This window comes from Synchiropus splendidus, chromosome 10 (assembly GCF_027744825.2).
Source record: "Synchiropus splendidus isolate RoL2022-P1 chromosome 10, RoL_Sspl_1.0, whole genome shotgun sequence".
Classification (NCBI taxonomy): domain Eukaryota; kingdom Metazoa; phylum Chordata; class Actinopteri; order Syngnathiformes; family Callionymidae; genus Synchiropus; species Synchiropus splendidus.
In genome coordinates, this window is record NC_071343.1 from 2465368 (window position 1) to 2477828 (window position 12461).

The 12461-nt window shown below is 48.5% G+C and overlaps 2 protein-coding genes across 3 annotated transcripts in view; both read left to right on the forward strand.

Moving 5' to 3' along the window:
• Nucleotides 1–9831, forward strand: part of LOC128766456 (FERM, ARHGEF and pleckstrin domain-containing protein 1-like) — a 42058-nt gene extending 32227 nt beyond the window's left edge. The window contains exons 14-27 of the mRNA XM_053878109.1: nucleotides 103–278; nucleotides 1396–1485; nucleotides 1884–2017; nucleotides 2852–2933; nucleotides 3001–3238; nucleotides 3305–3435; nucleotides 3506–3574; nucleotides 4022–4111; nucleotides 4270–4352; nucleotides 5529–5641; nucleotides 6810–6970; nucleotides 7546–7653; nucleotides 9081–9232; nucleotides 9299–9831. Of these exons, the coding sequence (XP_053734084.1) occupies nucleotides 103–278; nucleotides 1396–1485; nucleotides 1884–2017; nucleotides 2852–2933; nucleotides 3001–3238; nucleotides 3305–3435; nucleotides 3506–3574; nucleotides 4022–4111; nucleotides 4270–4352; nucleotides 5529–5641; nucleotides 6810–6970; nucleotides 7546–7653; nucleotides 9081–9232; nucleotides 9299–9377 (1706 nt within the window). The 3' untranslated portion in view covers nucleotides 9378–9831. The remainder of the gene's footprint in view (nucleotides 1–102; nucleotides 279–1395; nucleotides 1486–1883; nucleotides 2018–2851; nucleotides 2934–3000; nucleotides 3239–3304; nucleotides 3436–3505; nucleotides 3575–4021; nucleotides 4112–4269; nucleotides 4353–5528; nucleotides 5642–6809; nucleotides 6971–7545; nucleotides 7654–9080; nucleotides 9233–9298) is intronic.
• Nucleotides 9832–11281: 1450 nt separating this feature from the next.
• The window catches only part of LOC128766455 (dedicator of cytokinesis protein 9-like), a 61895-nt gene continuing 60715 nt past the window's right edge, over nucleotides 11282–12461 (forward strand). For both annotated transcript variants that reach the window (XM_053878107.1, XM_053878108.1), the window contains exon 1: nucleotides 11282–11583. In XM_053878107.1, coding sequence (XP_053734082.1) covers nucleotides 11467–11583 — 117 coding nt within the window. In that variant the 5' untranslated portion in view covers nucleotides 11282–11466. The remainder of the gene's footprint in view (nucleotides 11584–12461) is intronic.

The window sequence follows — 12461 nt, forward strand, 5'->3', positions numbered from 1 at the left end:
GCATCGTAAGTCATCTCTGTCCGTGGCTCGGTGAAGTGCGTGGCTCTGTGAGCGACCTGAGTTGAGCCGCTCTGACTTGCTTCCTGTGTGGTGTTTCTCCAGCGGTGGTGTCCAGCAGTCCCTACTCGGCTCCGCCTCACGCGCTGGTGAACGGGCAGAAGTCGCTGGACGTCGGCCCCCACAGTCCCAACGGTCAGCAGCCTTCGCCCCTCACCAGCCCGCTCCTGAACGACGCCTGCAGCGTGCGCACTGACGACGAAGATGATGTCAGGAGGAAGGTGGGGGAAGGGTCTATTTTCTCCTGCATACTCTGAGAAGCTTCTCACCTTCAAAGTGCTCCTTCAAGAGCTGTCTAATCCTGTTTATTGAAAATGTGTGGAGTAATGCTGCAGGAACTGCTTTCACTCATTCTGTTGACCTGAACTTTTCCACCCTTTATTTTCCCTCAGCCTGTCCTCAAATGCCATTACGTGTGACTTCAGAGGGATTTTCCCTCTTCTGCCAACCCATTCTGATCGGATTAGCTTTACCTTGGGTGTCAGGTGAAACCGTGCCACCAGGGGGCGTCAGCGATATTAATGTCCGGGTCACTGTGGATTAGTAATGTCAGTCACAAGTGGGAGGGGTTGATCCAGCGTGTGAGAGGGCTGCACCCTCTTACCCCTGGTGTGACCTGGAAAAAAACGTCCAGTCATGTCTAGTTTGGGTTTCGCCGTGTGGGAGACAGGATCTGATGGGGGTTCAATCGGAGTTCCCCCTCGATTTAGTGTGTGGGAGCAGCAACTTCTGGTGTCTACATTTGGATGGAGGGCAATCGCGAGCTCAGAATCTGGCCTGTTCCCAGTGGACTGGGGTCACTTCCCCCAACCCTTTTTCTGAGACCCAGTGGTCTACAAAATAATGCATTCATAGATGATATTATGAACGTTGCTAGTCATGAACAAAACAATCTGACTTAGGGTTTCTTTAAGCTTTATAACTAGATGAAGTTAAGGCCACAATGTAGAATACTTGCCATAAGTTCACATCCATGATTGTGAGCGTAGCATCCTCTATAAAGTTGCATTATGATGCCTCATGGGCAGAACCCTGTCATGTTACCTGGTCTTAGCTGGACTGAGTGAGGGAAGAGTCGTGTCTCTCGATCCGTGGGTCATAGCTGTTGACCTCAGCTGATGAGGAGCTCCCACATGAAGAAGCTGGTCAGGTCTTTCAGACCATCTTCTCCTCATGACTCAGGGAGAATCCTGTTCTCTTATTGGAAGGTTTCTCTGCAGTGATGCAGAACGGTGAGGAGGGAGAGATGTTCAAACTTGAGCGTGCCGGGGTTGGTGGCTGTTACGAATGGAACATCTGGGTGATGGAACTCATGAACCGCTCCGTCTCTCCTGACAGAGGTTCCCCACAGACCGTGCCTACTTCATCGCCAAGGAGCTGCTGACCACAGAGCGGACGTACGTGAAGGACTTGGAGGTGGTGACGGTGGTGAGACATCTATTATTTTGGCCGTCGACTCCGGGTGACTTTAGCGATTGCATTTCTTATTCAGCTCTCTGAAGCACATTCACCTCCATGTTTGGAGGTGAAGAGCGAGCTCTCTTCCACGCCGTTTCACCCCCCACATTATTGAGACGCTGCTTATTAAATATGCAGTTTGAAAACTGGGCTACATCACTTCCACTGATTCTCAGTCTTTGGAGCATCTCATGAATATTTGGGGTAACTCCTGCCCTCGTTCCTCTCCCTGCACTGGTGGAGAAGTCCTGGCCCCCGCTCCACTTCCAGTGGTGTCTCAGTCCTCCTGCCCAGTCAGTGCAATGTCCTTCACATGTGGCCGTCAGGTGCCAGACTCCAGACCCGTCTCAGTCTGCTTGTGCTCTCAGTCCTTCCAGAGTGCCGTCGGGCAGGACGAAGCCACGCCGGACTCTCTGAGGAACACTCTGGTCTCCACATTTGAGCCCCTCCACACCTTCCACACAGGGTTCCTCAGGGAAGTGGAGCAAAGACTGGCGCTGTGGTGAGTAGAGGCTCCGGTCTGTGCACTATAAAGCATGCCAGCCTTTATTTTTAATTCAAGTTTTAAACAAATTAATTTAAGTACTCAAGTCCAAGGAGGAAAGAGGGCAGTCTTTTCTTCGTTATAAACCTCCCTGTCTGAGCTTTAATTATTCTCCTTTCACGGGGGAAACCCCATCCCGTCCCAGTGACCTCGGGCTTTATCGTCTCCATGGCAACTGTCATGCCGCATCCCAGCCGCTCCTTTCCTGCCTGTGGCTTCCATAATGATGCTGAGATGTATCGCCCGGCTGACAGCGATGCATCAAATCTGTCGGGAGTCTCAGCTGCAGGCGGCGGCGGCGGCGGCGGCCCGAAAATATGCCAACCCTCACCCGTGTTCGCCATAGTTAGTTAGTGAACCAGCTCCACCAGCAACTGCTGTGGCTGACTGACGCTCTGTTGCGTTCAAGATGAAGGAAGATTTTCCTCCGCTGCAAATCCCAGTGATTAAGTTAATGGCGCTCAAGAGCGACACCTGCTGGCGCCTTCTATTACTGCCATACACTGCTGTAATGCTAGTGAAGGTCAGCGGGGACTTAATCGAACCGTTAAATGCATGTAGTGAGTGCAAGAGTTTTTTATAATACGAAACGAAACGTTGGAAATAGATTTAAACCCTGTGATTCATCTGACTGAAGCTTTGAAATCTTGCTGCGGTCATTTATAAATATATTCTTGTTTGTTTTCCCGGTTATCGACTGACTAATTTGGCAATTGGCAAGTGATGATATTGACAGTAGTGAAGCTGAAAGCGCAGGTGATTTGATGGCTCACGAGCGGCTTCTGCCTCCAGGGAGGGACGCTCCAACGCTCACATCAAAGGAGACTACCAGCGCATCGGAGACGTGATGCTGAAGAACCTGCAGGCTCTGAAAGTGAGGCGCGTCACGGCGTGATGAGTGAGGAAGCACGGCTGTGATGTGCCTCCACGTCTCCCCGCAGCCGCTGACCACCAACCTGCACAGGCAGTCTGAAGTCCTGGTGGAGCTGGAGAAGGCCTGCCGAGCGTCCCGCAAGCTGGAGACCCTCTTCAAGGACTTTGAGCTGCAGAAAGTCTGCTACATCCCCTTCAACGTCTTCATCCTGCGGCCGCTGCACCGGCTGATTCACTACAAGCAGATCCTGGAACGGCTGTGCAAGCACTACGCGGCCACGCACGTGGACTTCAGGGACTGCCGAGGTACGTCCACCTCAGGGGGTCCCAGCTCTTCCAGTCCTGACCGACGTCCGCTCCGTGTCCCCGCAGCCGCGCTGGCGGACGTGTCCGAGCTGGTGGAGCAGCTCCAGGGGAGCATGGTCAAGATGGAAAACTTCCAAAAACTGCTGGAACTCAAGAAGGATTTGATCGGGGTGGACAACCTTGTCGTTCCTCAGCGGGTAACTTCTCAACTTCCCAGAGGTCAAACTCCAAAGTAGTTCATTCTCTCATGAACCCGTGTGTCTGCAGGAGTTCATCAGGTTCGGCTGCCTCAGCAAACTCTCCGGGAAGGGTCTCCAGCAACGCATGTTTTTCTTGGTAACGTCATCTTTACTGTCTTGGTGCCAGAACATACAGCAGCTCAGCTGCATTCCAGAGGTCATCTAGAGCCGGAGAAGAGTAGAGGACGTGTGAGAGGTTGTTTATAGGAAAAGCCTTCAGAGATCATCTCCTCAAGTGGCTCTTCCATAAGCAGCTGCTTCAGGAATATCATGATGTTCCCATGGGTCCTGGTTTGCCCCGGGGCCTCCTCCCAAGATGCCACTTGATGAGGAGGATCAGCAGTCCAGTCAAGATCGAGTTTAACTTGTTCAGACTGAAACGCTCTGTTGAACCGTCTCGTGTCCTCAAACAGGATGTCCTCAGGCCTGTCAAAGGTCATCAAGTCCAGAAGTCGTTGGTCTTTTCTCGATGTCGGAGCTGGTCTGAGCTTCGATGTGTGTCGTCAGATGTGATGTTCTAAAGCGCCTCTTCTCTCTGCAACAGTTCAACGACGTGATTCTCTACACGAGTCGAGGGATGACGCCGACCAATCAGTTTAAAGTGCACGGCCAGCTGCTGCTCCACGGCATGACAGTAAGTGTCGTCCGTCATTAGAGAGAGCTTCTGCCCAGGTCTTTCATCACACGTTTGTGGAGACAACAAGTGAATATTTCATGCATCTACGTGTCTCTATTTTGGTCTCAGCTGTCCCAGATTCTGCTGCTCTCTAATGCCTTTCCTGTGTCCCGCAGATCAGAGAGAGCGAGGATGAGTGGGGGGTCCCTCATGCCTTCACCATGGTGGCGAAGCAGCAGTCGGTGGTGGTGGCAGCCAGGTCAGCGGCGCCGCCTTCAAGTGCAACACCTGGGCCGCAGCCTAATAATATCTCAGGGCCGCGCGTGAAGCCGGCGGCTTGAAGGAAACCAATATATTCACGGCACCTTACTGTGCCGAATTTAGAGTTTTGATGATACTCCCTGGCTTAAAGATGGTGCTGACTCATCATATGTGACCGTAGCCTATAACCATTCGTTTACGTTGTGCCCGCCTTACTTCAGCGAGTCTTAGATTTTACCTGTTAATGAGTTAAAAAAAAAAAAGAAAAACGCCTAACTGTCGTGCTGCCTTCAAGGTCATCTATACTCCTTCACTATCGAGGAATGTTCATGGAGCTCCAGAAAAGCAGCCCGACTTCATCTTCTACTTCTGTCCCGAAATACGTCTTCAACAAGTGCAGAATTTTTACTGAACTGTGACGCACAGAAAAGCTGGCTGTGATGGCGATGGCTTCTGTTAGCCACCGTTTTCACGTTTTTTGCTCAAAGTTAGAAATGTGCCGCTTGTGTCGTACAACAAACTCCTACTCGAGACTCACCACAGCTTGTGTGTGAGAATTAACAACTAGTTTTGGAGCCGATAAAGTGTTAACTCCGATCGTTGCCTTTCATGTGGGTAATTTGTTTCTTCGCTTAGCAAATGTTTTAGGCCAACAAATACAACTGGATTTCCACTGTTAGTACAGTTAGTGTAGTAGGTGTATCCAGCTGGAAGGACGAAGAAAGAAAACACAATATTATTATGATGAGGGAACTTATAAAATATAAATGTTGAAAGGGCTTATGATGCAATGACATCATAAAAAGGCAGCTTAGTTGGTTGAAATTTTAATTTTTAACTTTTATTGACATATAAATCATCATTTATATGTTGTTTTGAGGACACATTCACAAGCAGTAATTCATCATAAAATCCTACAAATGAAATTCTTCGTCAGCAGTCAGAAGTGTTTTGAGTTAGTATAGTTTTACTTACATTAGTACGGTCTTGCGCCCCTGAAAGCGCCACAGGTTTCGTCATGACAAGCTGCATTTATCATCTCTCATGGTGTCATTTCAACAAATCGCACCCACCAACGTGTCGCTCACTTTTAGCTCCTCTGAAATCCTAGCATTGAGAAGCATCATGTTGTGGCGTGAAAGCTGGAGAAACACTGAGGCTTCTTGTCGTGCAGCTCATCAACAGAGATGCAGAAGTGGATGCAGGACCTCACGACGGCCATTGAGAAGAGCAAGACCAGCAACGGACCCCTGTGCGACCTGCTGAGCAGCACTCTGACTGACCACAGTAAGTTGGCCCTCCCCAGGAGCTGCGCAGCTCCACTCCGGTTTCATCCCAGCAGGTCGATGAGCAGCTGTTTCTTCACTGACCGTTTTACTCTTCAGGAAGTGTGAAATTTTTTCTCCTCAAATGTTTTTGTCTAATAAGTGACTTTTCCCTTGCTTTTACTTGAATGTATGAATTGCTTGTTATGTTTTCTAATAATTATGTTTGTTATAACTAGGGATGCTCCGATCGATCGCTCACCGATCATCAGCCGATATCAGCTCTGACGAAGCCCCGCTGGTTGAGATGCGTCCGCTCCTCCCGACTCGCTGCTCACTCGGCAGCAGCGTGTCTGCAGGGGAGGTTTCTTCAGTCTGTCGTGTGAAGTTAGCAGCTGCAGCACATGCACGGGACAATGCTGTGCAGGGAAGCGCTTTCAAATGAAACACGCCATTTAAAGCTCCAGCACTTGACGGAGCACAGAGAGTTTTCGGGGCTCATGAAAGTGAGACCGCTGGTTCCTCAGCAGCAGGCTGTTAGCGTGAACGCTAACGCTAAGGCTAAGGAAATTGCCCAAGAAGTAATTATGAATTTCACCAAGCGAGATGACCAGCTTTTCTCAGGTGATGGAAACGACCGAGGCCGTCGCCGTTTTGGAGTCGGGCGAGGCGTTCGATAGCCGCCTGAATCTGAAACTTTTGAAAAGGTCCGCAGTGGAAACTTTCATAAATGCTGTGCTCTCTGTCTGGGAGTCCTGCTACAAGCAGAAGAGGATGTAAATATCTCACGGACACAGCAGAGTCTCTAGAGACTCAGCAGACCGTCTCACATCGAATTAAAAGTTGCTGCATTCTGCCAGGTTTTTCTATTAGTTTCCTCCTTAAACAGGAACATAAAAAATGTGTCTGAAATAAAATGATTTCAAGTTCATTTTTTCACATCATGGAAAAGAGAAGGTCTAATCATTTTGCTTACAAATTCATCGTCAAGCCATGTGATCGGCCCTGATCAGAGCATCCCTATTCATAACAGTTTCATCTCCTCCAGCTTGCAGAGGCCGTGTAGAGCGATTGCTCTGAGCTCCTGAGTGAAGGCTCCTCCACGCTCTCCCCAGACACTCGTGTGATTGAACTAACCCTCTCTCCCTCGTCTCCTCGCTCACCGTCTGGTCGGAACGTGATCTTCCCAGGGTTCACCGACGAGTCTTCGGCCGAGGCGGAGTCGGAGGACGACGCGGTGGCGGCGTTGCCCACCTCCCTGGAGAGGCCCTCTCGCGGCAACACCATGGTGCACGTGTGCTGGCACAGGAACACCAGCGTGTCCATGCTGGACTTTAGCTTGGCCGTAGAGGTACCAGCCCAGCCTCTGACCCCGCCCTGTCTGTCGTCTCTCTGTTGCCGGTTCCTTTCCGTCGTGTCCAGGATGCTGTTCCCACCGTTTGCTCCTCTCACTCTTGCTTTTCTCTCCACCTGACTAGGACTAGAGAGCGCAGTAGTAGCACCACCCCCCGACCTGCTTCTCCTCTGTCGCCTCTGGACGGCCTCAGCCTGCATGTCTGTGTCTCACCTTCTCTGTCTTTCCCTGTCTCTCTCTCTCTTCACCATGCGTCTGTGCTAGAAGACCCTAGTCCAGTCAGTGAGAGTAAGACCCCCAGTGGCCAGGGACCCGTGCCTCTCTGTGTAATCTGCTGGTACCGAGTTCAGAGTCTCTCCTTTAGTGAAACCTGCAGGAGTCTCGAGGTAAAGGAGCCAGACTGAGAGGCAGTGGCCCGCATGACCTTTGGCATGTGACTGACTAGATTCTAAATGATGCAGACACATTTAAAGAGCTCCCACTCACTCAGAGTCTGTTAGAGAGGAGCCGTGATTTGACGCCGGGCCTGAGAGCGAAGCGTGTTTCCTGATCCGTCCTGCGTGCGTCCGCAGAACCAGCTGTCTGGAAACCTGCTGAGGAAGTTCAAGAACAGCAACGGCTGGCAGAAGCTGTGGGTGGTCTTCACCAACTTCAGCCTCTTCTTCTACAAGTCCCACCAGGTGAGCAGCCTCTGCACAACTCCACACCACTGGTTTAAATATACACATATATATATATATATAATACTATAATCATCCGTACCGACGTTTTAATTTCATGTCAATTCTTGTGCCACCCTGTGGTCAGGTATCGCATTGCACTCATGTAGGCTTCAAAGTTAAAAAAGGTCTTCCGTGATTTATGTCGGGAATCTTTGGATGAAAATTAATATCAAATTAAACGACTCATTTTAACAGTCTGTCTCAGCATAATCTCTAATATTTAACCCAAGATTTAAGTCTTTTCGGTGCCGCCAAACCAAACAATGCAAGAAAAAGGGGCTTACAAACGTGTAATCACGCCATGACTTATGCTTTACATATATAATATGGTTTTATAGTGTTTATTTTTATACACAAATATTCTCTGTATAAATCTTTAATATAGTTTTGATGTTTTTAATATCTTACTGTATATTATTTTATGTTTGATTTATTTATTTTTGAGTGACAGGAATTAAGTTTAGTGTTTTACACTAGTTTTCTAGTTTAATTTGGATGAGAAAGAGTGTCTTTTGCAGTTTTGCTGTGACTTGACAAGGGCCCTTCACCAGCATGTGGCCCCCGCGCAGCACCTCTGGTTTAGAGGCCCAGATTTCATTCAAGTTTCCCCTCAAATTCCAGTTCAATTGAAATGTCTCTGTCTCTTATTCTTATAGTTTCTTCATCTCCTCTTCTTGAATCTGGATCTGTTTTCTCTCTCTGTCTGTGTGAGGTCCAGGCACGTGCACAGACATTTTGTGGGGCTGGTGCTCAAAGGCCCCCAGCGTGCGTCCATGAGGGACAGAATGTTGCCGACTTAAGTCTTCTCAACTAGTACTAAACTAAATAAGGCCATTCGGTGTGTTTTTCACATCGAATCAACAATCCAAAATCTCCGAAACAGACCACAGTCTGCCTGAATGAATTTACGAATGAAGAAGTGTTAATAATAATGGCCTCTGGGGGGGGCACTTTCGTGGAAAAAGGGCTGGTGCTGGAGCACAGCTAAGGGTCTGTCCACGCGCCTGGTGAGGTCTTCGTTAAACAGGCTCCTCCAGTGCTTTAAATATGTTGAATCAGAGAAACTTTATTCATCCCGAGGGGAATTATGTTCGTAACTTAAAATGCTCTGTAAACAACAAATATAAAATGTAAAATATAAAATACAAAATACTCTTTTTTAACAGACAGTGGAGGAAAGAAAATGGCTGTACACGTACGGCACATAAAGACTGACATGGAAGCTATGTTCAATGTGCAAAAAATAATAACAGATTATTATTATAAACAGATGGAGATGAAAAAACTGCTAAAGAAAACAGTTATTTTCAACACTATTCCTGATCAAACCGTGGAGGGTAGAGCGGGGTCCCGGGTCCCTCACCGTGTGCTTCTGGGTCCTCCAGGATGACTACCCCCTGGCCAGCCTCCCTCTGCTGGGCTACTCGGTCACCGTCCCGTCAGAGTCGGAGAACATCCACAAGGACTACGTCTTCAAGCTTCACTTCAAGTCTCACGTCTACTATTTCCGCTCGGAGAGCGAGTACACCTTCGACAGGTAAGGGGCGGCAGGTCGCCGTCAGGTGGGCGCAGGGTCCAGTCACAGCGTGTGTTGTCGCCACAGGTGGATGGAGGTCATCCGTAGCGCCACGGTCCCGGCCAGCCGCAACCGCACCCTCAACAACAACAACAACGGCCACTGAGCCTGGCGCCCGGCCACCGACTGCTTTCTTGTTGGCATTTTTACCTTTTTTAAAGATGTCATTTTATACTCTTTTCTAACGGGCCGAGCCACTTTCTAGCTTTGGTTGAGACCAGTGTTGGTCAGTGCCAAACTGCATCTCTCTTCGTCCATCTGACTCACGTGCGACACCTTTAAAACTCATGGCTTGATTCACAGCGTTTTGTATTTATTACGACGAGCCGGTCACTGCCATCGCCATGGAAGACTCGCTGAAGTGAAGCCGGTCCAAGGAGAAGAGAGGGAGGCGCTCGTGTGTTATGAAAGAGCTTTAAAGACGAGCGGCATAAAGACACTCACAGTTCCAGCTGCTTTTCTGATGAGTGGAGGTGGAGACTGCTCTGCTGCGAATGGCGACTGAAAGCTCTGTGGAAGTGAGAGCAATAAAAAGATGCCAACTTTGCGTCTCTGTTAAGGTGTGATATCAACTGGTGGCGGCGTTGCAAAGTCTTTTCAAACAGCACGTGCAGGAAAGCCCCGACAGCAGCTTCCTAAAGTGATGTGTGTGGGTGTTCCTGAGCCAGAGTTTTCCATTTTCCAGTCACTTCAAGATCCATTTTACTGTCAAATCAGCGCATTTTATTTCAGCTGTCACACATTACAATGCTTGCTAAAACCTTTTACTACATTTGGATAATATATTTAATCCTATTTAGTTGTTTTATTTTGTCTATCCCAGAGTAATTTACAAAGCACGGAGCCACTGAATGTTCCGCAACAAATGGTCAATAATCCTTATTTATTTACGCGTTTCGAAATCATACTGCTTTATCATCTGTTGTTGCTGAGCTGGCAACTTCCATTTGCTGGCCAACTGCCCGAACCAAAGGACTGCTCCTTTCACAAAGTGGATTTTTGTGACTTTGATTCACTTCTGCTCTGACTCAGGAAAGGTGAGCTCGGGTCCAAAATGATGATGATTCCCTCTTGCATGACGTCACGTTTTGGTTGTTTTTCTGTCCTCAAACAGATGCTGTGACTCAGGAGACGTTATTTCTATCATATTAAATTACATTTTCCTCATATTATTAAGTGCTACACGAGTTAAACATAGTTTATTTAGTCTTAATCGTGCTATTTTTTCCTCTCCAAAGATTATTGCAGAATAGTTACATGCTGAAAAATGGGCTGAATAATTACAAAATACATAACATTTACGTTTTTATCTCAAGCTGCCTAATCCTAGAGAAACTTTTGTCTTCTCATGAAACTACGTTTGTCTTCATGATGACCCCTGTTGGTTTATGAATTCTACAGATCCCTATTGTTAATGTAGCGCCCTGACGAACAGACTCTTTACTGCTTTATCAGTCTGTAACAAGGTGAGAGCTCAACAACAACAACACAAGGAAAACGAGTGAAATCATTTGTTTTCCTTAAAATGATTAATTACAGAATGTTTAACAGCAAATGTAGAGATAAATAAATTGACAAAAATAATAGAATTCGCGCGTGTGTAATGCCACCTCGCTGCAGCAGAGGTCGCTAAACTATCAATTTTATCTGACTCTCACCAAACGTGACTTGGCTGAATGACGACCAGCCAGAGACACATATTTAAACTACTGTAAGACCCCGGGCCGATGTGATGCCAGACAGTTATGACGCCATCTCAACTACTTTAAACGGGGCTAGGACAATTACGAATAATAATGAGAAAAAAAGTGACGTTTTTGAGCCAATAGTGATTTTGTTTTTGTTGCCTTCGGCATTAGCAGTTTTATTTGTCTGGAGAAAAGGCGCATGAACCGCAGATCCGCTCCTGGTGGCCCCGGGTCAGAGCAGGCCGTCCGAGTCCAGAGTCCCGCCCCGCAGCGGGGAGGGCCACGCCCCCCCTCCGCCCACCTCCCTCCGCCGACACTCTGCTCCAGAGGAGTCTTCATCATGCCAACAACTCTCGGCACCAGGAGTCCGGGATGAGGCTTTAAACTCGAGGCGGAGTCCTGGGATTTGTCTTCGACTCCACATGGGACGGTTCCCGCCCGCGAGCTGGCGGAGCGGCCCCGGGACGACTCTCGTGTAGACGGCTCGCCTCGTGGATCGGACCGGGGATGGCAGCTCCTGCGCAACCGGAGACGAGGAAGTTCACCCGGGGTCTGGGGAAGCCCGGCACCGCCGCCGAGCTTCGGCAAAGTGTGTCCGAAGTGGTCCGGACCTCCGTGCTGGTGGTGAGTACCTCCCTCCGCCCACGCCGCGCTCCGCTGTCACCGCGACTTCCAAATTCACGTGCGCGCGAGAGGCAGCGGTGATTCCTCGAGGGTGACCTCTGACTTGCTTCCCAACTGGCTCTGTTCGGTTCCTCCTTCGACTCTTCCACGCTGTCCCGTCACTTTAGTCAGTTGAACTGAGGCGCTCACATCCTCTGCAGAGTGAAGAATGAGACTTGCCATGACTGGACCGGTCTCTCACCGTCAGACCTCGGTTTGGATGAAGAGTTACCCCCAAATTCATCTCACGTTTCCGATTGTCCGCCACACATGCATTTCATTATTCTAGCTCAAAACTTTCCACGCTCCTGTGAACCAGTCCTGCCCTTCCTTTAACAGGGGGCTGGTGACAGGGGCCACATGTGCTGTGACTAATGACAGGGGCCAGAAGAGAAACACTTCAATATACAAGCTGTAGAACTGCGAGTGAAATCCGAAATGTGGTTTTAATAATAGTAAAAATGCGCCTTACAAAGATCTTAAAAATAGTGAATAGATGCTTTAAATAAAGCACATAATAATGTGTGATTAACGTATTTATTTTTAACTCCACTTTATGCAAACCATGTATTCACTAAATAAACCCTTAATTCCAGCTGTCTTTAAGAGCTTGGTAACAGAACCTTAGGTAAAATAATACAAATGAGTTTTAAAAAGCACTTTGTTACGCTGTGTTTCCTCATCAATCATCTATTCTGGGAACAAAGAAACACGTCAAGATGAGCAATACTGATTGCAATAATCTGGACCTTGCTTTGCCCGCCTCTGCTTTAGTGTGTCCAGAACTGGGCGTCTGCTCTGGTGTCCACCTTCAGTTCTCCTCATGGGTCTGAGCGGAG